Genomic DNA, 23,435 nt, shown 5'->3' on the forward strand with positions numbered 1-23,435 from the left:
AACACATGCACTTGGGTACTTCTTGAACACATACACACACACACACACACACACACACACACACACACACACACACACACACACACACACACACACACACACACACAAACACACAACACACACACACACACACACAACACACACACACACACACACAGAGGACACCAAGAGCTGAGATTTATCTGTGATGTGATTAAGAGCTGCATTTGAAGAAAAGCTGTCCACTCAGAATATCACATTAAAGCCCAGCTAGACTCCCAGAAGCTGCATCGATCTACACAGTGAGCTACTGAGGTCCACCATAAACGAATATTGTACAGACAGAGAAAGAGGGACACACACACAAAGACAAAAACGCACACACATCCACAGAGAGATAGAGGGGGAGAGGGAGAGAGAAAGAGAAAATATCTAAGTCAAATATTCAAAAGCATCTGAGATTCTGATGGAGAGGAACACACACCATGCAATATGTCTGTGTGTCTGTAGGCTTTGCACATTACACACCGGTCTCCTACAAACTTAGTTGTTTTTCCACATGTATTTTTTGAATAAAAAATGAATTACACCGTTGCAAACTACTACTGCTACTATCACTGTTATTTTGTACTTGTAAACTAAGTTTGATAGTTATGTACAATAATTTTAATATTTGTATATATATATATAATAAAATTTAATTTTGATAGTTATGTAAAAATTAACATTAGTAGTAGTATATATATATACGTAGTATACAGCGGGTAAAATAAGTATTGAACACGTCACCATTTTTCTCAGTAAATATATTTCTAAAGGTGCTATTGACATGACATTTTCACCAGATGTCGGTAACAACCCAAGTAATCCAAACATACAAAGAAAACCAAACAAATAAGTTCAGAAATTAGGTGATGTGTAATAAAATGGAATGACACAGGGAACAAATATTGAACACATGAAGAAAGGGAGGTGCAAAAAGGCATGGAAAGCCAAGACACCAGCTGAAATCTATCAGTAATTAGAAAGCAATCCTGCCCCTTGTCAGTGCAAATGAATATCAGCTGGTTCAGTCCCAACTGATGGCCTATAAAAAGGTGTCTCATTTCCAAGGTGTCACACAAGAAACATCTCATGATGGGTAGAAGCAAAGAGCTCTCTCAAGACCTTCGCAACCTTATTGTTGCAAAACATACTGATGGCATTGGTTACAGAAGGATTTCTAAACTTCTGAATATTCCAGTGAGCACTGTTCGGGCTATAATCTGGAAGTGGAAAGAACATAATTTCACCATAAACCGGCCACGACCAGGTGCTCCTTGCAAGATTTCTGACAGAGGAGTGAAAAGTATTATCAGGAGAGCCAAAACCACTTGTGGAGAGCTTCAGAAAGACCTGGAATTAGCAGGTACAATTGTTTCAAAGAAAACAATAAGTAACGCACTCAACCGCCGTGGCCTGTATGCACGCTCACCACGCAAGACTCCATTGCTGAAGAAAAAGCATGTTGAAGCTCGTTTAAAGTTTGCTGCACAACTTTTAGATAAGCCTGTGAAACACTGGGAGAATATAGTCTGGTCAGATGAGACCAAAATTGAATTCTTTGGATGCCATAATACACACCATGTTTGGAGGTCAAATGGCACTGCACATCACCCCAAAAACACCATACCAACAGTGAAGTTTGGAGGTGGGAACATCATGGTGTGGGGCTGTTTTTCAGCATACGGCACTGGCAAACTTCATATAATTGAAGGAAGGATGAATGGAAAAATGTACCGAGACATTCTTGATAAAAATCTGCTGCCATCTACCAGGGTGATGAAGATGAAACGAGGGTGGACATTTCAGCAAGACAATGATCCCAAACACACAGCCAAGGAAACTCCTCTTAATTGGTTTCAGAGAAAGAAAATAAAGCTGCTAGAATGGCCCAGCCAATCACCTGACTTGAATCCAATAGAAAATCTATGGAAAGATCTAAAGATCAGAAGAGGCCCACTGAACCTTCAATATTTGAAGACTGTTTGTGTGGAAGAATGGGCCAAAATAACACCTGAGCAATGCATGCGACTAGTTTCTCCATACAGGAGGCGTCTTGAAGCTGTCATTACCAACAAAGGCTTTTGTACGAAGTATTAAATAAATTTCAGTAAGCGTGTTCAATACTTTTTCCCTGTTTCATTCCTTTTTATTACACAAAACTTAATTTCATAACTTATTTGTTTGGTTTTCTTTGTATGTATGGGTTACTTGGGTTGTTACCAACATCTGGTGAAACTCTCATGTCAATAGCACCTTTAGAAATATATTTACTGAGAAAAATGGTGATGTGTTCAAAACTTATTTTACCCGCTGTATGTAGTAGTAGTTTATATATATATATATATATATATATAAACTACTACTACTAATACTACTACTACTGTTTCTTTGTACATAACTATCAAACTTAAGTTTGATAGTATATATTTACACGTGTACATTTTATTTGTTATTTCGGGCCCCATTAGCCTAAGAGTAATTTCGGTTCCTACCTGCCTGTTTTTGGGGGGACAGGTGTGAATGTAACAGCCTCAGTGTCACGCTAGTCTGCTGAGCCCACAGTGAAGCCAGAGTTGGGGTACACTGTTTTAGTAAAAAATAATGATATGTAATGATCCAAATCAGACACAACCACGAGTTGCATCACCAGCAGGTGCATGCTAGATCTGTTAAAAGCTGAAATGCTCACGGATCATTCAGTGAGCCGCGTGAGGCCTTTTTTTCCTGCTTTTGTGACAATAATCCTCGCAGTGACTGCAAAGCCTCAATCAGCTCAAAGTGTTTGAGGACTTTAAGCGGCGCAGTGTGTCAGTGAGGCTGATTGGACTTTTCACTGGGAATAAAACGAGCAGAGAAGTTGAACCTGGACCAGATTTGTGCAGGACTTCGCGTTGCACAATGCTCCTACAGAGAAGAAAGTGGCGAGTGCAACAACACACATGCTGTGATGATTGTAACTCTTCAGAGGAGAACGTTGCTAGGCAACGTAGCGTTGCGTACGTGCGTGCGTGTGCGTGCATCACACGGTGTGTATCACTGTGAAGCTCAAGTTGTTGGTGTGTCTGTGGCTGCAGCTGCTACATCTGTGTGTTTGTCTGTACTGCTGCTGTTTTATTCCACTCTTGATTCTATGAGAAGTGTCATGTTATTTCATGTATGTGCCTTAATGCGTGTTACACCCTCCGCCGTGTCCATAGCTCTTTTTTATTTATTGGTGATCGGATTTGTTTGATTGTCTTAAGTGTGGCCTCTTTTCTAGTAAATTCTAGTAATGTTACACACTGAGGAAGGTTCTTGTGTAATTGATGATAAGTTGTGTGCACAAGCTGCAAAGTGCCATCTTGAGAATAGAAATACATCTTTGTATTTGACATTAGGGGCCTGTGTGGTCTCATCATAGTCCATTTTCACTGACCTACTTTTTACTTTTATCTAAGTTACCATTGTGACATTGTTACCCAAGTAATTTTACTTGTCCGTGAGTAAAATGTCTTTAAAGAATAGCAGATGTAAGGAAAACACAGGAAATACCAACTAAACAATCTGCCATCTATACCCACTATTTAACCAGCTAATTACCTGACCGCACCATTTCCTACTGCAGTTGTATAATAAGCGTTCACCCATGAAAACGCCTCGCACCACTTCTCCTTAATTAACACCCTCAAATAGGAAATAAATTGACGTGTGCAGACCAATGCTTCCCCTATCGCTTTTCTTTCTTTGGCAGGAAGATTTGGTGTTGTTCTCACAGCCTTTCCTGCTGTTTTTCCCCCTTTTTAAATGTGTCTTTTATTGTTACATTCGTAATGTGTCGTTGCAACTCATTTCGCATTCATATATTCAAGATTTTTCCATAATTGCTTCGCATAGCAATCAAGAACTTTCAAAATCAAGTTATTTTATTTTTGTGGCCTCATATTGCTCATGAATTCTGCTTTGCAGCTGTCTGCCTTTGCCAGTTTTACACTCCTTCCTCACTGCTTTCATTATTAAACTGTATCTCTTTGTGCAGCGCTACACATCGCCTCTCTTCTCCTCAATCAGTATCTTTAATTAAGATCTACAGAAATATTATTCCCCATTTACCAAACTTTACACTATCACTCTCTGATGTTTTTCTTAATTAGTACCCATTTTCCCTCATTTAGCATCCCTCCATCCAGTCTCATTATCGTACTCTCACTTTCCTTGTTTAGCATCCCCCTGCTCCATCATTTATTTCCCTCTATTCTCGTTTCACTTCATTTGCTGAACATATCACTTTTTAATCAACATCCTCTAAACATTAACATCCAGGCACACGTTCTCCCCCATTCTGTTGCTTCATCCCTCGTTTTCCATCACTTGTTTATGACAGCGCTGACAACATTAACATCTAGAGGACTCATATTTCCCATCAACCACCTCCTCTCCCATATTTCTCCATCTGTCCTTTCCCTCGGTCCCTCCGAGCTCTCCACATCTCCCGAAAGAGCCGCCTCTCATACCTTTCCTCCTTAATCAGCATCTTATAAACAACCACATAAATGAATGTCTCGGGACATAATTATTCCACCTTTTCCCGTCTGCCTCCTCTTCCCTTTCTCCTTACCTCATCTGCCCAAAACTCTTTCCATGACCTGGGATGCTGACATAAAACAGTTCGGGAAATTGTGTGTTGGAAGTTTGAACCAAGCAATGTGACATGTCAAAGAGACAATCATGTTTGACAGATGCTTTGAAAACACAGTCAATAGAGACTTCAACCCTTTTCTCTATAAAACTCCTCATGCAGTTCATGTCACGACTCGTATATTTCCTTTTTTATTTTTCCCTACACTCCTTCTGTTCAGCCAAATTCCCAACTACATGTCGTCCTAGCAGGTGTAGCTAATTGTGACCTTATTTTCATAAGCTTAGTGTGTACGTGTGTTTGTGTGTGTGTGTTTGTGTAAATGGGTGTTTTCATTTGCTGTACGCACGTGTTGACTTGTGAATAACATTTTCCAGAACAAAGTTAATCCTCATTCCCTAGATACAACAAAATACAAACCCCATACGATCTGCTGTGATGGAAACGGTGGAAAAATTGAGTGATACCGTAGACGAAGCCAAGAGGAAGGTGTAACTCCACAAAGATGAAGAAAGAGAAATCTCTCCTTCAGTTCCGGGCTATAGCTACTACTGAGGAAACTGAGGTCAAGTCCTCTTTATTATCTCTCTGAGTTTTAGCATTCAATTTGAATCCTGCAAGGAATTAGGACTTTCTGGGAAAAAAAATATTAGTGTTTCCTTTCATGCCATAGTTGGATGACGGGATTGATATGTATCTCAAGCCAGTTAGATTAGTTTAGCACAAAGACAGTTAGCTTCCCGGAAGTTGCTGTACCTGCCCAAGAAATAGTCACACAACTCAAGACATGAGAGTGGTGTCACTCTTCTCTAACTCTCATCAAGAAAGCAAATGGCGTATTTTTCCAAAATGTTAAGATGGGTCAGAATGTCCAAATAATAATCTCTCCAAAGAGAGGTGTTCTGAAAAGCAATATGTAATCTAATACTAAGGATAGGGAAATTACTGACAGTTATTTATAGTTAGAGTTCAGTTTAAGGGGTTGATGAATTAAAAAATAAGACCCTTTTTCTGGTTTCGTATGGGGTTACTGTTGGGAATTGAATTCATGACCTCATTACTTCTAAAATCTTCACTACGTTTGCTTCAGTTGCTCGACACACTGACATCGTGTACATAAAATGAACACAGTTATGTGGGGATGGAGAAAGATAATAAACACAGTAGTTCCAACCACTGCAAGTCCATAGGGGTTTCACTATAAGTCTCTGAAAATGAATGCAACACACTCTCCAACCACGCTAGCTCCTCTGAGGTAATTATTGTTAATGAGGTGTTCACTCCAGAGCTAAGCTGCACAACTGAAGCTTTGCACCACTGCTAACAGATCCCGTAATTACACACGGATCCATCATCTCTGCTGAGTAATTGTTGCTTTATTGCTGCCAGGAAGAGGCCTGTGCCACCTTTAATGCCAAAGCTTGTATTCAATATTAGAGGCCGCAAGCTGTTTAAGACCAATGTTTAAAAAGAGTTCAGTTCCTGGCAGGGGACTGAGCGCTACTTTGCCAAACTGTCTCCATCAATGGCTGGTGCTCGGGTCGGAAAAAGGAAGAGTGCCAAATAATCAGTCAGATACTTTCAGTATTTATGCCGCCTGTCTGCGAGTCGAAGAAGCATACAGGGTAATAGTTGTAATGGCTGTTATATCTTTAAAAACGCACACGGAGGCACACACACAAACGCAGTGGTACGTTATTGACTTTTATTGATCCTCAGCGCTTTCATTCTTGTCTCTCGGCTGTAAATCCCAGTCTATCTTTTCGTAATAACGCACGACCAAAGAGGTCAACCTGCAATCCCTCCCATTATTATATCTCCCTCAACTGTGCCCTCAAAAATAACAGCGCACACACACACACGCACAGACAAACACGCATATATGTGGTTCCATAATTTACTGCAACGCAAGGACAAAGCCCGGAGAAGCTTTTATTACTTGCCAATAATCCTAATGTCATGTTGATGGACCAGGTCAATATCGGTGTGTGCTCTCTGTCCATCTATTTGACTGTTGTCTCCTTCTGTTCTCCTCATGTTTCTCTTCACTTCTATTTCAGTTTGTCTCTTTCTCCTTTCCACTTTTTTTGACCACATTCTCTTCGCCCTTTTGTCTCTTGCTTTGTTGGTTTTGTGTCACTATTCAAATGTGGTGCTGTTAAAAAAAAAAAAAAAAACTTCTACCTGTAACGGCTCACAGACTCTTGTATGCTTGCCTACCTTCAGCTCTGGTTAATGCTCGAGTATGAGTCACACATGGACGTCTCAAATTTATGAATGGATTCATGCTTAACCTATGCTGCGGCACACACACAGACACACATGCATATAAATAGACTTTCTATTTCCCATTTGTCCCTCAGAATTGACAGCTTATCATCAGCAGCTCCAAGGTCATTGCCATGACAGCAGGAACGATGTTGCCACGGTAACCCCCACGTACACCACAAGGCCTTGACTACTTTGGAGCACATTGCTCATAATGGATTGGCAGGCATTTGTTAACATTGTTCATTTGGGTTACGCATGATGGATAAGTGAGGTTTTTTTACTCACACGTGTCAGTTTTGAGCAGGCTGTTTGTGCTCCTGAAGTACTGAGGGTTCTCTATCACCGGGATCTTGGTCATGCCGATGATTACCGCGTCAGGGCCCATCTCTGAGGACGAAGGAGTGTTGCTGCCATTGGAGACGTGATGGAGAGGAGAGGCCGAGTCATCATCGTTACTGATCACCGACGATGGTCCTGAGAGAGCAGAGAAAGAGGGAGTTCAGTTATCTTAAACCATGAGGTCCTGCCTGTGAGACGGAACATTTCAGTACACATGGCAGCCCTGTTAATGGTATAAAGACACAAGAGAATGAATGAAGTTGTTAAGCTGTTATTAGCAGAGATTGAAGAGATGAGATCATAAAGAGGGGAAGTTAAGCTGTTATTATTGATCACAATAGACATCTAAGAGGAGAGAGAGACATCAGTTAGATTCATAACATTAGATTGTGGAAGCTACAAAATGGACAGTCACGTATGTATTCATGTGTTTTTACCATCCCTAATCACCCCCTAAGTTTTCACTGACTTGTGAAATGGCAAAGAGACTCATGACAAAGCTCCAATTGTGACCATAGAAGAAGAGTAAAGTACAGTTTGTTACTATCATTGACATCTTCACCCTCAAATATGGCTTTTAAGCATTTGTCTGATGGTTGAGCAGTGTCTGAGACACCCTCTCCCCACTCCTTTACGGGGTTGGAATTGGGGGGAGTTTTTCCGAAACCACCAATTTGACCAGGATGCATTTTGTAAAAAGAGTTGTGTGGCAAAAAGTTAAACCTGGATGCTGTGTTGGCTAATGCACATTCCTAGTTTACTACTTTGTGACGCTGTATTTCCACTGTTTACCTGGGGAGTAAAATAGATGCCGCCATGGTTACTTTCCAAATATTTTAAACTGCGTTGCAGTGTTTTTAGTGCTCATTAGCCATCAAACTCATGAACTGAACTGAACTGAACCAACTGGATCGTATTTCCTGTTTCACCAGTATTCAATAACACAGCCTCTTATATTTCTGAATGTCTGGACATCCACTTATTGTATTCCAAACAGGCTTTCACCACACCTTCTTGCTATACAGAATGTGGAGGGAGGTACATCCTTGGGCTGACCACACGAGCCCCATTGCATTGGAAACACTAACACATCCTAATGTGCAACAGCACTGCTTAGACGTCAGAGGAGGGCCGACAATAGCATATGAGAAGTTAGACTACTGTTTGTTGGATATTTAGAACAGGTGGTGGCAGCTCCCATAGTGCTGACATGGGTCATCTTGTTTGAATGAGAAATGTGACATTTCCGTGTGTGGAAAACGGGTGTCTTAGCCTCAACAATCCTATTAAAGGGCCAAGCCTGAAGAATAGCACGAGGTGCTTTGTCAACACTGGTTGTTTTCATGTTTGAGTGCTGGGTTTAAGCATTTAATGATGAAGTCAAGGAAAAAGGATAAAGAAAGAGAATTTCTACAAAGCTGGTGGGCAACCGACGGAATTAATGTATTTCCTCAAAAAGACGAAAGCCAGTAAACGGGGAACCTGGTTGAGAAAAGATCTCTGGAGATTAACCGTTTCTATATCAAAACTCAGATTTCTGTCACTTTTTCAGTTAAACTATTATTACTATAATAATATTGGGTATGAAGGATTTTGAGAAATAATTTGTAATTGCGATTATAATTGACTGGTGTTGCAATTGCAATATGATTTGCGATATTAGAGGAAATGAAAATTGTTCTCAATTTATTGAAAACATTCGAATGATTATGGCGTATGTAGATGATGTGCAGGTCATATCTTCAAAGCAACAATATTTAATTTAAAATGGTTTCTTGACACATATTTCAGCTTTAACAAATATTGCTTTGATTAATAAAGTTAGATTAAACTTTTTGTTTTATACAACAGACATTTTTGAACAACATGAGGCATGGAGTTGGAAACAGAAGATAGGTGGGATGCAAGAGTCACTGGGCCCAACCCTTAAATAGTGTGTTTTGGCAACAGAATGGAGGTGCTATTAGTTTCTAATTAAGACAGTGGAAACAGTCCATGAAGCTGATCCCATCTTGACAAGTTTGTCAGTTACAGAACACCTTCATGATCTTGCATCTAATATTTTGTGTTGTTAGGTGGAGTGCCAAGGCAAACAATATCAGCACTAAATGGCAGCTTCATATGCGTGTGCAAACTGGCACACATTGATGCTCCCTCTCCCACACATACGAAGGAACATAAACACACAGAACAATGCTGCTACATACTTCACAACATAACTGTGTGAGCTTCTGTCACCTTTAACCCCTAATGTGTTTTCTTTAAACTCACAACCTTACAGGATATATTCACATTTTTGTCTTAAAACAAGATCCACATGCCCGTATGCATATTGAAAGCATCACTGGTCGTTGTATTTGTTCCTCCTGTCGAAACACGGGAGATGAGGTTGTGATAGATGGGTCAACAAAGCGTCAGACTTTGACACAGGAGACTGCTCTTTTGTTCCCTGTTACCCTCCACAAGTCAACGTTGTTTTCAGAAGCATGGGCACAACAATTGCAAAACCTTAGATACATGCATATTATTGTTGCCATGACAACGAAGCTCCCCTAAACCTAACTAAGTACTTATTGGAACCGAAAAATGATATTTCCGTCATTAAGTAAGTGATTTATCTGCGTAAATCTAAGCAAACCTTAAACTTAATGTTGTCTCATCATAAAACAGACTCATTTTTCAACGATGATTTGTGACGACTTTGTAAGGCACATCAAAATGATGTCGTCCAGCCGACAAGGGTGTCAGATCAGAAGAAAACAAACTTCTGGAGAGCATGGAGAGCTCGTTGAAAATTACACAACACCAACTATGTGTTTGCACCAGATTTTAAAATCACAGGAGAAAGAGCTTCCAGTGCCAACACACAAAATAACTTAATGATAACCGGCAACACTTGTAAATCATCTTAATCACTCAGGTACATGGAGGGGTTAGCAAATTACTGCTTTTAAGTGCATTGTCCTACAAGTACTGTAATAAGAGCTTGTGAGTGATGGTCTGTTTCATGCCTCTCACTCCTTTATGCGTTCTTCGCTGGTTTAGGGGTGTGAACGAGAGAAAACCGAGTGTGTGTATGAGGATCTCTTATAGAGCATAATTAGATTCTTCCATCTAGTCTTGGTCTTTCATCAGCTCTTCACCGTGTGTCAGTCCAAGAAAAAATAAAACTAAAGACAAGTCAGAGCATGGGTCCCTTCAACCGGGTAACATTATTCAGAGTTACACGCCCGCGGAGTGAACACACACTCCTTCTCCAGACATCTCCAAGACACAAAGCATTAGTAAAAAGCAACATCGTATCATGAGTTGAGATTGATTTCCCATGAGATCAAAGTACAGTAGATGTATCCCCTCTCATGTGATCGCTCGTGCTGAATTATAACACTGGTTGACGTCGTTCATTTCCTCTGTCCCTGGCCTCACATCAGGCTCTAGTGCCGCTGACAGGGCTTGATTGAGAGGGAGAAACAGAGTTTGTGTGTGTGTGTGTGTGTGTGTGTGTGTGTGTGTGTGTGTGTGTGTGTGTGTGTGTGTGTGTGTGTGTGTGTGTGTGTGTGTGTGTGTGTGTGTGTGTGCGTGCGTGCGTGCGTGCGTTGGTGACTCATGAGGATTGAAAAGGCCTTGAGAGGGAGAGAAGAGGAATGAGAGCGAGAGCACACTAGTTTGTTTTTTGTGTGTGAGGATGTGCATGCTTGCTCTACGTGTGTTTAAGTGTTTATGTGTTTGCAGTGTTTTTTTCCAGCAGCATCTTTCTGTGTCCAGGATCAGACATGTTTACTAATGTGTCACTTTCAATTAATAGACCCTACAGAGTGATAAAAGGGGAGCGAGCGATGAATACCAAACAAGTTGTGGGGGGAATTAAAAAAATGTAATTAAACTCTTTTCAGGTGTAACTCATGATTGTGACAATTGTTTTCACACATTAAAAATAATTGCTGCCTTAGGAAAACAATGTCAACCTCTTTCTAAAATGTCAATGTCTTGATATTATTTGTATTATTAGGATTTTTCACTTTATTTTTTATATTTTGTAATATATTGTATATCTTACTCATGTAGTGATTTTTTTCTTTTGGAAGGGGAAATACATATTTGGTCAAAAAAGGAGGAAAGAAAACAGCTTTGTTTTTTTTAATTCCGTGATAATGCAAATTTTCTAGATGATTCTACATATTTCCATTTTTGAATCCTAAAATGAGGATAAAAATAGATTTAGACAACCCATGAAGGCAAATAGAATCATTCAGTTTCTCTGAAAACGTACAGATCACCAGATGAAGAGATACATTTTTTTGGTTCAATCGGTTTTAATTAAAACTTGATTTTTGAGAGTTGTGCATTTAATTCATGTTTTTAAATGGAGGAAGATTGTTGTTTCCTCTTAAATTGAGACTATTTCAGCATTACTAAATTAAAGGCAGCCATTTTGCATATTACAGTTTACGATACCACACAACTGGCTGTTCGAAAAGGACGTGGTTTTCCAAATTCTGCATTCAAGGCATGAAGCTGCGAGTTTTGTGCTATTTGAGTTGTCTAATTACTTGCAATGTTTACAGCTATGAGATTATCGCAACGTAACAAAGGGAAGAAGAAAAACTTGAGAGTGCTGGTTATTGTCTGTCATCATGTGTGTGTGTGTGTGTTTGTGTTTGTGTTGGGAGGGGCTGAAGATCATTAACGCAGAGAGGTCCCAGGGTCAGATCGTTATAAATACTGTTAAGCTGAGGGCCAACAAGAGCGTGCGTGTGTGTGTGTGTGTGTGTGTGTGTGTGTGTGTGTGTGTGTGTGTGTGTGTGTGTGTGTGTGTGTGTGTGTGTGTGTGTGTGTGTGTGTGAGAAAGAGAAGTGGCCGAGGGTCCACAGGGAGTGACTTGGTTAAAGGGGGATGAAAAGATGTAGAGTGGGGAGGTGGAGGGAGGAAGAGAGAGATGGACAGGAGAGGTGAAGGTATAAGTGGGGTCAGGTCATGACCCAACACTGTTAATAGACATGGAACCGATGTTTAAACTGGTGGAGACTGGGGCTTCTCGCAGTCTGGCGAGGAGCAGCTCGGGTTAACAGTCAATAAAACACTGTGCCTCACCTTCAACGTTCAGGTCATGACTGAGAGGTGGATGGCAAGAGGATGAGCACTAACAATAACAATTATGACATTGTTTTAAATTATTTGTCTTTTAAATAACAGGTAAAGGCACTGTGTTTTGATGTCGGGTGTTTGAGACGTCAGTGAAATGGAATTTATGTCGAAGTTAAAGTGGGTTACAAATTGTGCATTTTGTGGTAAAGTAGAAATAACTTCCCCTTCAGCTCGTTTTGTGCCACTCATTTGCGACCACATGGGTCTTTGCCACTTTGCTTTGGCCTTTAATAAAGTTCACACCACCTACCTACTTTTAGTGATGTTGCTTCGTTCCTACGTCTGTACGTGATGGGTAAAACCCTTACTATTACAAATAGGAATGATGACCAAACTATGAAAATAGGTTGCTACTCATCACACAGCATCATTATGATTGAGCCATATGAGGACTGCTGCTACTTTAGGTCTGATTCTGGATAAAGGTTTGTCTCTGTGTCTAATTGAACAGCTGTTTCTGTCAAGGGAGGTTGGGCAATACTGCCATCCAATCGGAGTACAGCTCATGAACAGTGACATTGTTAAATTAATGACCTTTAGTCCACACGGCCTGCTTCATTAGAGGTTTATATAGAGTGCTGGAAATTAGATGCTTGGTGCATACAACATTATACAACTTTGTCAAGATAGAAGGAAATCCCCCCACTTTAAATGTGGAGGAGATGACGGAAACTTTAGTGCTGTAGTGTAAAAAAAAAAAAAGGTGTTGAAGTTTTTGGACACATATCTTGTTTCTACAGTGTTTCTGATTTACACAATGAGTGCCGGGAATTAAATCAATGGTAATTCAGCTAAAAAGCACCCCTGAGGCATTCTGTACAAATTCAGAGATGTCACAGTTATGACGAGGAAAAGGGGTGATGGAAGACCTACAGATGCAACTCACCAATAGGGCGTGGTATTGTTAAAAAGAGAGCAAAAAGTTTTTGACCACATTAAAAAAAAATTGGGGGGAAAGTCAAATGCCAACAAATAAGCAAAAGCAAAATACGTTGATAGATAACAACAGGTTGTACATTTTGGTAATAATTACATAAGTTATTAGTAATAATAATAATTATATTTGAAATGTCAACATTATGAATGCTTACCGCTGATAGCGCTGTCCCCCAACTCACAATGTTGGGACCGCGTTGTCGGGGAACCATAGTGCCCACCCTCTGGTTACCCTTCAGGTAAACTGTTCGCACCATTACCTGCTTGCCAGCAGCTCAGACATCTAAGTTTTCAGAGCCATGTGCAGGCAGGAAACCCCGGCTGTATGTGTTGTAGCTGCTGCAGTAGGTAGCCAATAACACGTCGCATTTAATCAAAGAAATGCTTGCTGTGTTTGGCTGCAAGCAAAACCGTACAATTAGTAATTTAATGTATAAGTTTTGATACTACTTGGTACTGGGTTATTCCAGTTGATATCTTAAAGGTTTTTCGTGTACTGATAACCAGCCTTAACCAATGATTTTGAGTCACACACAATGTAACACTGCTACGGTCCATTCTTTAGCTCTTTAAACTGCTGCTGTGACACCGGCGTTGCTGTGGGAGCCCGAGGGTTTGGGGATCTGTAGTGGAGCAGGAGTTTTATGGCAGGAGCCTACGCTGGAGTGGAGTTAAAGCGATGACTGTGAGTGACTACATTGATCTATCTTAGGCTCTCTGGGTACACCTCAGACGAACTGAAGCCATTTACCGCTGCTCGTTGCCCAGGGCGATGGATGCAGAGAGGGTATTATGGGATTTAAGGACATCAGGGCCCTGTCAGTCAGTCTGTTAAAACAGCTTGGTTGTCTTGTGCCAATAGAGGAACAGCAGGAGCAGTTGTTTGCAGATAATAGTGGATTTCATGACTTGAGATTATTTCATTGGTCGTAGTCCGTGAGGTCAGAGCACAAGATTGGTTGAAATGTAGGGTTCAGATGTACTTCAGAGATGGTGATGGACAGCTTAGATATCACGTACAAGTTGACAAAAAAAGGAATTTAGTACATTTACTGCAACCCTCTTGGCTCTAAAGCTGATGACTAAATATCATGTACCAGAGCAGAAACAGAGGTATTCTTGACAATCTCACAGGCAAATATGCAGATCCGCTGGCTGCCATATAAACATTTCACCTCTCGACGAAAAATAATTGACTACAAACCAAAAAGACAAGAAATTCCCATGTAAACCCCCTAATTCTGTCTCTGGTGGATTTTATCCAAGCAGTCAGTGGAGCAGTCACTCAGGCTTCAGGGCAAACACAGGACTGCTGCCACTGTTGACCCCAAAGGTCTCGGTGACCCCTGAAGCCCATCACAGTACGTACAAACACACACACACAGATGACTGGTAACCTGAACTCCGTGGTCTCTAAACTGTGCTGTCACCCTGCTGAACACAGGAAGTAATTTATCGATCCAGGAGGAAGGGGGATGGAGGGATGCAGAGGAGAGACAGACAGACAGACAGACAGACAGAGGAGAGACAGACAGAAGAGAGACAGACAGAGGAGAGACAGACAGAGACAGAGGAGAGACAGCAGAAACAAAGGGGGAGTTAAGAAGAGCGTAAAGAGCTGCAGATTGGTTGAGTGGCTGGCTGACAGTCGGGGGATAAATAGAGTCAAATAATGCAGGGCAAGAGGGAAAAAATGCAGATGACATTTTAGAGCATGAAAACTATTTTGGCTAATCAGCTTCTGTCTCTGAGCAATACGGTACAACAGTTTAGGTTATTTCCCACAAAAGATTTCTGTATTTTATTCTTCTAACTTGTTTGAAGTAAGGTAGGGGTGATGTCACAAATTACTATTTAGTTGAATCTAGATAAAATGAAGGTTGCGGGGATTTTTGCTTATGTTTCCATGTCAATCTGATTTTACCACCCACACTCATCCTGAAGAAACTGTTTTTTAGTGTTGATAAGTAATAACTAAGGCTGTTTGTACCAAAACATGACTGATTATTGCTTATTTAGTCATCAAAAAGTTGAAAAAGTTTACTGCTGATATATTTACAAATGTTTTCGGTCTTTATTGTTGCCACAATAAACAGATAATTATTAGTTATTGTTACCGGCCCTGGTAATGGAATTCTGCAATTCCATTACTGGAATTCTATATTGTGTATATTGATTATATTTAAATTCAGATTTTTTATTTAATGTTATAGAAAACTTGAGATTTCAAACCCGGGTCTTTCAGGGGCTTTAAAATTCTCCCCAGAGCATTTGGATTTCTTTTCCATAGGATTGCAACATGATAAATTGTTGACAAATAGAAAGGGTTTATCTAACATTCATTACATTTATTAGAGCTGCAAAAAAAAAAACAATTATTGTCATTATTGATTAATCATTCAGGGTGACTTCACAGATCACAAGTTGACGTCTTAAAATGTCTTGTTTTGTTTGACCAACACAAAATATTTTCAATAATATGTGGCACATGAGAAGCTGTAACCAGAGATTGTTTGACATTTGTTTGCTTCAAAAATGAATAAAAAATCTACTATGTAATTATTTCTATCATGTATCCATTGTATAGGTACCTATCTGCATGTATGTTTCGTTCCTGGGGTATATGGCAACTTGTGATAGTAAATAGCTTTGAAATAAATGTCAAATTATTTCCTGAGCAAGATATAATATAAAAAGATTATACAGAAAACTATTAAAAAGAGAAACAATAGAAATTCAGACAAAGAAGATTCATAAATGAGGGAGAAGGGCTAACAAAGAAGAAAGGGCAGAGAATTAGTGGGATGGATTCAGTAGATGGGTAGAATTTCCTCTACGTTGCAGTTCAGTAAATGTCCGTACGAATCTGCCTGTACAAGTCAGAAATCCTCCTCCTCTTTGGCCTGATGCAGAGGCCTATCACATTCCCCTTTCTCTCTACCGACCACTGGTAAAAATAGACATTTCCTCTTCTCTCTCTGTCTTACTGCGTATGTCTCGCGTCACGTATCTCCTTTCACATCTCCATGCATGTGTCTACCACCACACTTTCTTTCGTCATCTTGTTTTCCCCCCCCCCCCCCACATCCTCTCCTCTCTCTATCTTTTTCTTCTTTGTTGTCCCCTCAGTCTGATCTTTTTCTATTTTTAATATTCAACCCACATTCACCTTCTCATATGACACACTGGAAGACCGGTTCCTCCTACTGAAGGCACTCTGAGGTGGTCAGAGATGTGAAAACCAAGAAGCAGGGAAGGAGGCGACAGTGAAAGGAATTAAAGTGTGAAAAAATGACTGTGTTGTTTAGTTGTGTGGCCATCATAGCACCAGGCACTTGTTCACTGTGGAGAAAAATGTGTTCAGATTAGAACATATTATAAAAGAGAATCGTATCTCAACCTTTATTTTATCTCACATTAACAAACCCCTCTTTAACCTGTTAATAACGCCTAAATTAATGGTAAATAATAAGTAAATCTTAGATCTCAATATTTATTTATAAAGTACATATACTTATATAAGTACAAATTTGATGTTCTTCAACTTAAGTATTTCAATATTGCCCCTATACCTCTGACTCTAAACACAAAACATAAGATGATATTATCCATAATTAGGTTGCAAATATTCATGCATCACCTATAAGCTGCACTTTTTGTATTTACTTAGTTTTTCTCTTATCTTTGGCTTTTTTTTTTATTCAAATCTTGGGTAATTTGAACTCTTAGGGCCTTAAGCAGATACTTAAATTATTATTATTTTTATTTTTTTATGGAAATGTTATTAGATGTCCAATACAATTAGAGGAGTAAAAAGGGAAATATAACCCTCTAAATTGTAGTGAAATAAAAGTAGCATAAACTAAAAGTACCCACACTGTACCTCAGATTTGGGCTTCAGTAAAGTGCTCTAGTTAATTTACTAAATTAAATTCCACCACTCAATCAGGCTTTTAACTTCCCTGTCTAGGTCTGTTTTTTCCTTCTTCTCTTTACACAACTAGACTGTCACTTTTCATATGAATAAACGAGTGGCAACGTCATGTATGCCTTCCATGAGGGAGTGCTTGAAGAGATGAGCACCGTTCACCGGTTATTACACCTAATCCCTTTCAGCTTGGAGTGTGAACACTCAGATTACCTAGAAACACGTTTGCTTTCCAATATGATCTGATGACAAATTATTACCCAACCTTAACACTCTTTCTGAACTGAATACTTTTGATACTTTTAGTACATTTTGCTTTTATACTTGCTTTTACTTAAGGAAACGACTCTGTGGAGGCACCTTACATGAAATTAGGTATTTTGCAATGTGGTATTGTTAAATTTAGTAAAGGATCTGAATATTAGTTTAAGCTTAACCCATCCCACTATATTAAAACTTCTCACTCCATGAATAACAGTAACAAAGCTCTGAACTGTAATTAGGCGGGGACAGTGGGACTGTTGGAAATCCTTACTGTTTTGCATTTGAAAAAGAAAAGCCTTGATGACTTGAAACACTGTTGCTGCCTTCATGGACAGAGTCAAAGAGACGGAAGGAAGGAAAATATGACTTACAGAAAAGAGGAAGTACAATAAACGAGGAGTTGGATGTGGCATTGATTTCAAAGCCAGAATGGTCACAGATATATTCTGTTTCATGTACCCGGTCTCACTGAGCCATTTGTACTGATAAATACAGGAACACACAGTACTCGATATGCACAGACGCACACCTAAAAGCTCTTGCACTTTCCGATGAAAAAGACACATTTACACACAAGGGACACCAATAAATGATTTATTTTATTGAAAAGAAAAAAAACTTTCTTCCCTCTGAAGTATCAAATATCTTTTTCAAATGAGCCTTTTAAGCAATTAGCCTCTTGAGCGCAGCTATAATGCCACAACAACAGTTTATGGAAGAGGATCATAACCAAAAAGCCCTTGTCACTCCAAATGTAGCTGTTTATTTATTTTTTGTTGTTCAGCTTCGCCTTTGTGCTAGATATGACATGACTTGACATGTTTTTATGTGCTAACGATGGAGAGGTATAAAGGTTACCATTGTGCAATATCGAAAGGTTTTAGGGACTGTGCTACAGTTAGAGGACATGCCATCGCTGATGGAGACGCATGAAAGACTAGGTATGGTTATGTTTGTCCCAAACACATGAAGTTAAAACAGGCCCTAAGAATATTGTGTATCAGAATGTACAAAGGAAATACAAAGGACAAATACAATAAACATAACATAAAATAACATTCACTTCCAGTTCAAAACCTACTATACTGTACTGTCATATGTCCCAGTGTTAGTTAGTGTTCTTGTAAATGTTTAGCTAAAACATCTTTAACAATTTCAAGAAGCTCAAAATATGCAATTTACAATGATCAAACATAAAATATGTACAATAATGTGCAAAAAATCTAAGCAATTCAGACTTAAAAGTAGCCTAGCATATGGTTTATAAAAAAAAAAAAAAACTGTAAGGGTTTAAAGTCATTAATGGCAATGCACTTTATATGTTGTTTAATCATACAGAGGAATCTTGGCTATAAAAATCCCAAATGAAATGTCCGAAATGTTCAGCTTGTTGAAAAACATAAAATAAATTCTTGACCAAAGTTAGCTCAAAATATGGATATAGAGCAAATCCTGATTTACAGGAATCCACCTCTTGTGTTTGTTCCCCTAAAAATTAATAGTTTGACATTTTGGGAAATATTCTCATTTGCTCTCTGGCGGAGAGTTGGGTGACAAGATCGATACCACCCTCCATGTCTTTCCTTTGAAAAAACAGCCAGCAGCCCATTAGCTTACCTTAGCACACAGACTGGAAACAAGGGGAAACGGTAACAAAACCTTCCTACCAGAACATGTAAAACTCATTAATAAACATGTTGCATCTTGGTGGTTTAATCTGTACAAAAAACTTTTTTAAACATAATCTTTCAAACGAAAAAAGGTATTTCACAAACTGTTGAACTTTTGAAAGGTTTTAAGGCTAATGTAGTTCAGTCCATTCTGTTTGTTCAGCAGTGAAGTTTAAATACTGGTCATGTGACATTTGGTTGTTGGTTTTATCCAAGTAAATGATCTACCGATATGGCTGTCCAATGGTTGGTAAAACTGCACTCTGCACTAAACGCTAATGAAAATATAAAAAAACTGACCGTAAATTTCTCTGGTATATATATATACTATACTATACTTTTATTTATTTTTTTAACCATAGCTGTTTAAATGCAAGTCCACACTTATAGCAACAGACACAAAGTTACATTCATGTTGCTGATGGAGCTACAATGTCAGAAATAGATTGATAATGTGTCCGGTTGACGTTTACCCTCCATTACTGAAACAATCTTTCTTGTCTGTCAATCTGTCATAAAACACACACACACACACACACACACACACACACACACACACACACACACACACACACACACACACACACACACACACACACACACACACACACACACACACACACAATGCATACACAAACACACTCTCAGTAACCACAGACAGACAAAAACACACCCACTCTGCCCAATCTACCCACTCCATTCACTTTCATCATTAGTTGCTTCAGGGCTTTTTTTAATTAATATTATTAACCTTTTTATTTATTTATACATTTTGTTGCATTTTTTAACGTTCATCAGTCAGATCTTTTTTTAAATTTAATTAAGTATTTGACGCCTAATTAGCACTTTGGCAGATTGATTATTTATCTCTTTTTCTAAGGCCCAAAATGATTGTAATATGGGGTTTTCTCATTATGAGCATATTCATTCTTTTTTCTATGAATAACAAGTGAGCTAAACCAACAAACTAAACTGACTGTGAAGGTTTAACCAAACTTATTTTCCCTAATTTGCATATTTGATCCAATCAATCTGACTCTGTAAATGCTTGAGAAAGCTTTAAGAGTAGGCTGGTAGTTTATGGCAAAGGCTGATTTCTAAAATAAAAACCATAACCATAGCACTTTCAAAATCACTCTAACAGTAAAGAGGTGAACCCTTAAACTGAAGTATATATAAAGTATAAACACTAAGTGCAGTTTAGCAGCTAGTATACCACAATGTAATCAGTGAGCACCACTTGGAATGTCAATTTTCATACATAAGTAAAAGTGCACCGCCCCTCTTGTTTTTGTTTTATTAATGGATGCAGAGGCTATTCAAGTGCACACTCTTAAGATAATGTGATTTAAAAACATCAGCTATCTGAAAACACAATACGGTGTGTGTGTTTTTTTTTCTTCTTCAGATTAGATTTGCTGACCAGTTTGGCTGTCTGGGGTTTGGGATTAAAAAAAAAATACTTCTCCCACACCATCAGAAAGTGTCAGTGTTTCTTCACCCTGTAGTCCTCTTAATCAAATATTCCCCATGCATCTGCCCTGACCTCAATCTCAGACAGTGCTGCCTCTCTCTGGGTACATGTGTGTGTGAGTGTGTGTGTGTGAGAGTCATCCCACATACTGACCTGACATGAGCACTGATGGCGGACTGTAAAAAGTAAAATGCTTCCTACACGTGCATATGGGACACCTAAGCACTTGACATGTGCATGTAATTATTAATTCATGTGTGCAATTGTGAATATAAGCATTTATCTGCCTCCACAATGTAACTGAGATGTGCAGCATCAAATCCTTCCACGTATCTAAAATAAACATGTGTGAGCAACATGGACACTGAAAAGTGCATTAAAAAACATATTTATAAAAGTCCAATGTAGCCTAAACTATTATGGTTTTCTATGTTGGTCTTTGTGTGTGCACATGTGTACAGTTATAGACAGATGTGCACGCGTGACTGCATCTGTCTCTGAGAGGAAAGGTGGGTGGAAGGCAGCCAATGATTAATTTAACAGAGACCTCAATTTATGATCTAGTGTGTGTCAGTATCGGAAACTGACGAGGTGTGTCTTCCCTGGTGGATTACAGACAAGGAATGAAACATCTTAAACATCCTTCACTGTAAAAAAAAAACAAAACTCTACTGACATTGTTTGATTTATAGAACTACTGATTTTCCTCTATGCATGCACTGTTGGTAGGAAGAGCGGGAGGAAAATAAATCATTTTTTCTGGCGGATGTGCTGGATGTTTTGACAGTTGTGGTGAATACTTGCAAAACTAATTCAACGGTAACTCAGCAGTTTGAGTGCACAGTGCCTCCCAAACAGTAAGGTAGGGTGCTCTGTCACTCCTGGTGTTAACAATCTGTAATATAGACTTTTAGAAACCTGCCCAACTCATCACGTAGTTATACTTTTTAGCATTTATAGCACGCAAGAGCGAGGCAAATGGAAGTGAAGCCATTTCCTCTCAAATGCCTTCCCATTCCTCTTATCACTTTTATTACTTGTTCTAACTGTGACTTGCAGCGGCGCCGGCTACACTAACAGGAAGCCGCTGCCAAATTCAAACAAAATCACTTTTTTTTTCTCCCTCTCTCTCTTCAAAGCTTTTTTCTTCCCCAGTCTGCAAAGTGGTTTTGGTTACTTAGTTTAATGAACCTCAAAACTTCTTCAAACTGCTCTGCTCTATTCTGTCAGTTTGGCAGCATCACCAAGAGCCAGTAGAGTTGCTGAATGTCTTTCGTGTCTGGATGTGGTGTTATTATACAAATTAATATAGACATTGTTTACAAAGCTAGGATTGGATGCACGTAAGAGGGGCTTGTGTAGTGTGCATGAATAAATATTAAGTTGGGCTATATCAGCACTAAGGGGCTGGGTGATAATGTCCAAAATCAGCAGCCTAAATTTGCAGCTGTGTGTGTGTGTGTGTGTGTGTGTGTGTGTGTGTGTGTGTGTGTGTGTGTGTGTGTGTGTGTGTGTGTGTGTGTGTGTGTGTGTGTGTGTGTGTGTGTGTGTGTAGAGGGTTGGGTGTGTGGAGAGGTAGGAGGCATGTGTGTATTTGGGGAAGATGTAGGTTAATGGCTGTCTCTGTCCCTCTGAGCTGAATAATTCATCCAATGGGAGGCTTTTATGTGTCTCTGAAGGCTCTCTCTGATTGGTTGATCAGGCTGCTGCATCCCAGAGCTCTACCTGGTTCCTCTACCTTTAGAAGTTGATAATGGACACCGTCTACCTGACCACTGTGTGTGTGTGTGTTGGCACAACCCCGTAACCCCCTACCACTCTCTTCTCCTTTATCTTCCTCCATTTCCCATTTTCTCTCCCACAAACACTCTCTTAGACACACAAACAATCTTTCTCTCTTGCTTTTAGTCTCTTGTGTGTCCGTCTCTGTTAGCGTGAGACCAACTCCACTGGGGTGTTCTGAAACAACGCACAGCCTGAAGGGAAAGACAGAAAACATAAACAATAACAAAAACAAAACAACGGTAACAAAAAGAAAAACACAACTGTAAAATAATACGAGTCAAATAAAACGAACAAATTTTGCAAGAGAGGGGTAGTTGCTGGTGTAAGAACCACAAAGAGTTTTTTTGCTTAGTATTTGTTAAAAAAGTTGTTTCTATGTTGTTGCACTGTAGGATGGAGAAAGTACACAAGGCTTCTGCAACATCATTTAATGCTTAAGGAAGCAACTTTCTTTGAGGTTTAATGCCAATCTTTCAAATGAAGCTTTATATCAATATCCTTGTGTAGTTTTTCCACCCTTCATTCATTTATGCTACACGTACTGTGAGTAAAGAATCTTCTAGGTTATTTCAATCTGGTATTAGAGCAGAGGTTTAGTAAATTAGGTTATTGTTATTCACACCAGAGTGGCAGAGAGCTTCTTGTAGTCAGTGTACTTGGAAATACAATATAGCTGTTGGGACTTCATCATGGGGTTGAAACAAAGAGAGAGGCCTACATGTAATTTTGAGATTTTAAAAATCAATGCCAGACTTTTCAATCTCACCCATGTGTGAGATTTTGTTCAAACCACAACACTGTTGCCTCATTGGAAAAGATCAACGGGAACCCCAGGGAGTCCCTGTGACACGGCCATGTCGTCACCAAGGCAATATGAACCAGCGCATACCTTAACCCTCTGCCTTCCTATGTGACTCGAGTTGTATGAAAGGAAGTGAAACAACGTTGGTGCCTTTAATGAAAAATCCCTAGGTGATGGCCGAA

General features: G+C 39.4%; 1 protein-coding gene across 1 annotated transcript in view; it reads right to left on the reverse strand.

Annotated features, from left to right (window-relative positions):
* ntrk2a (neurotrophic tyrosine kinase, receptor, type 2a) overlaps positions 1 to 23,435 on the reverse strand; it is a 79,375-nt gene that overhangs the window by 17,099 nt on the left and 38,841 nt on the right. Inside the window, exon 14 of the mRNA XM_054610523.1 lies at positions 7,196 to 7,384. Coding sequence (XP_054466498.1) covers positions 7,196 to 7,384 — 189 coding nt within the window. The remainder of the gene's footprint in view (positions 1 to 7,195; positions 7,385 to 23,435) is intronic.

Source organism: Anoplopoma fimbria, chromosome 13, assembly GCF_027596085.1.
Source record: "Anoplopoma fimbria isolate UVic2021 breed Golden Eagle Sablefish chromosome 13, Afim_UVic_2022, whole genome shotgun sequence".
Taxonomy (NCBI): Eukaryota; Metazoa; Chordata; class Actinopteri; order Perciformes; family Anoplopomatidae; genus Anoplopoma; species Anoplopoma fimbria.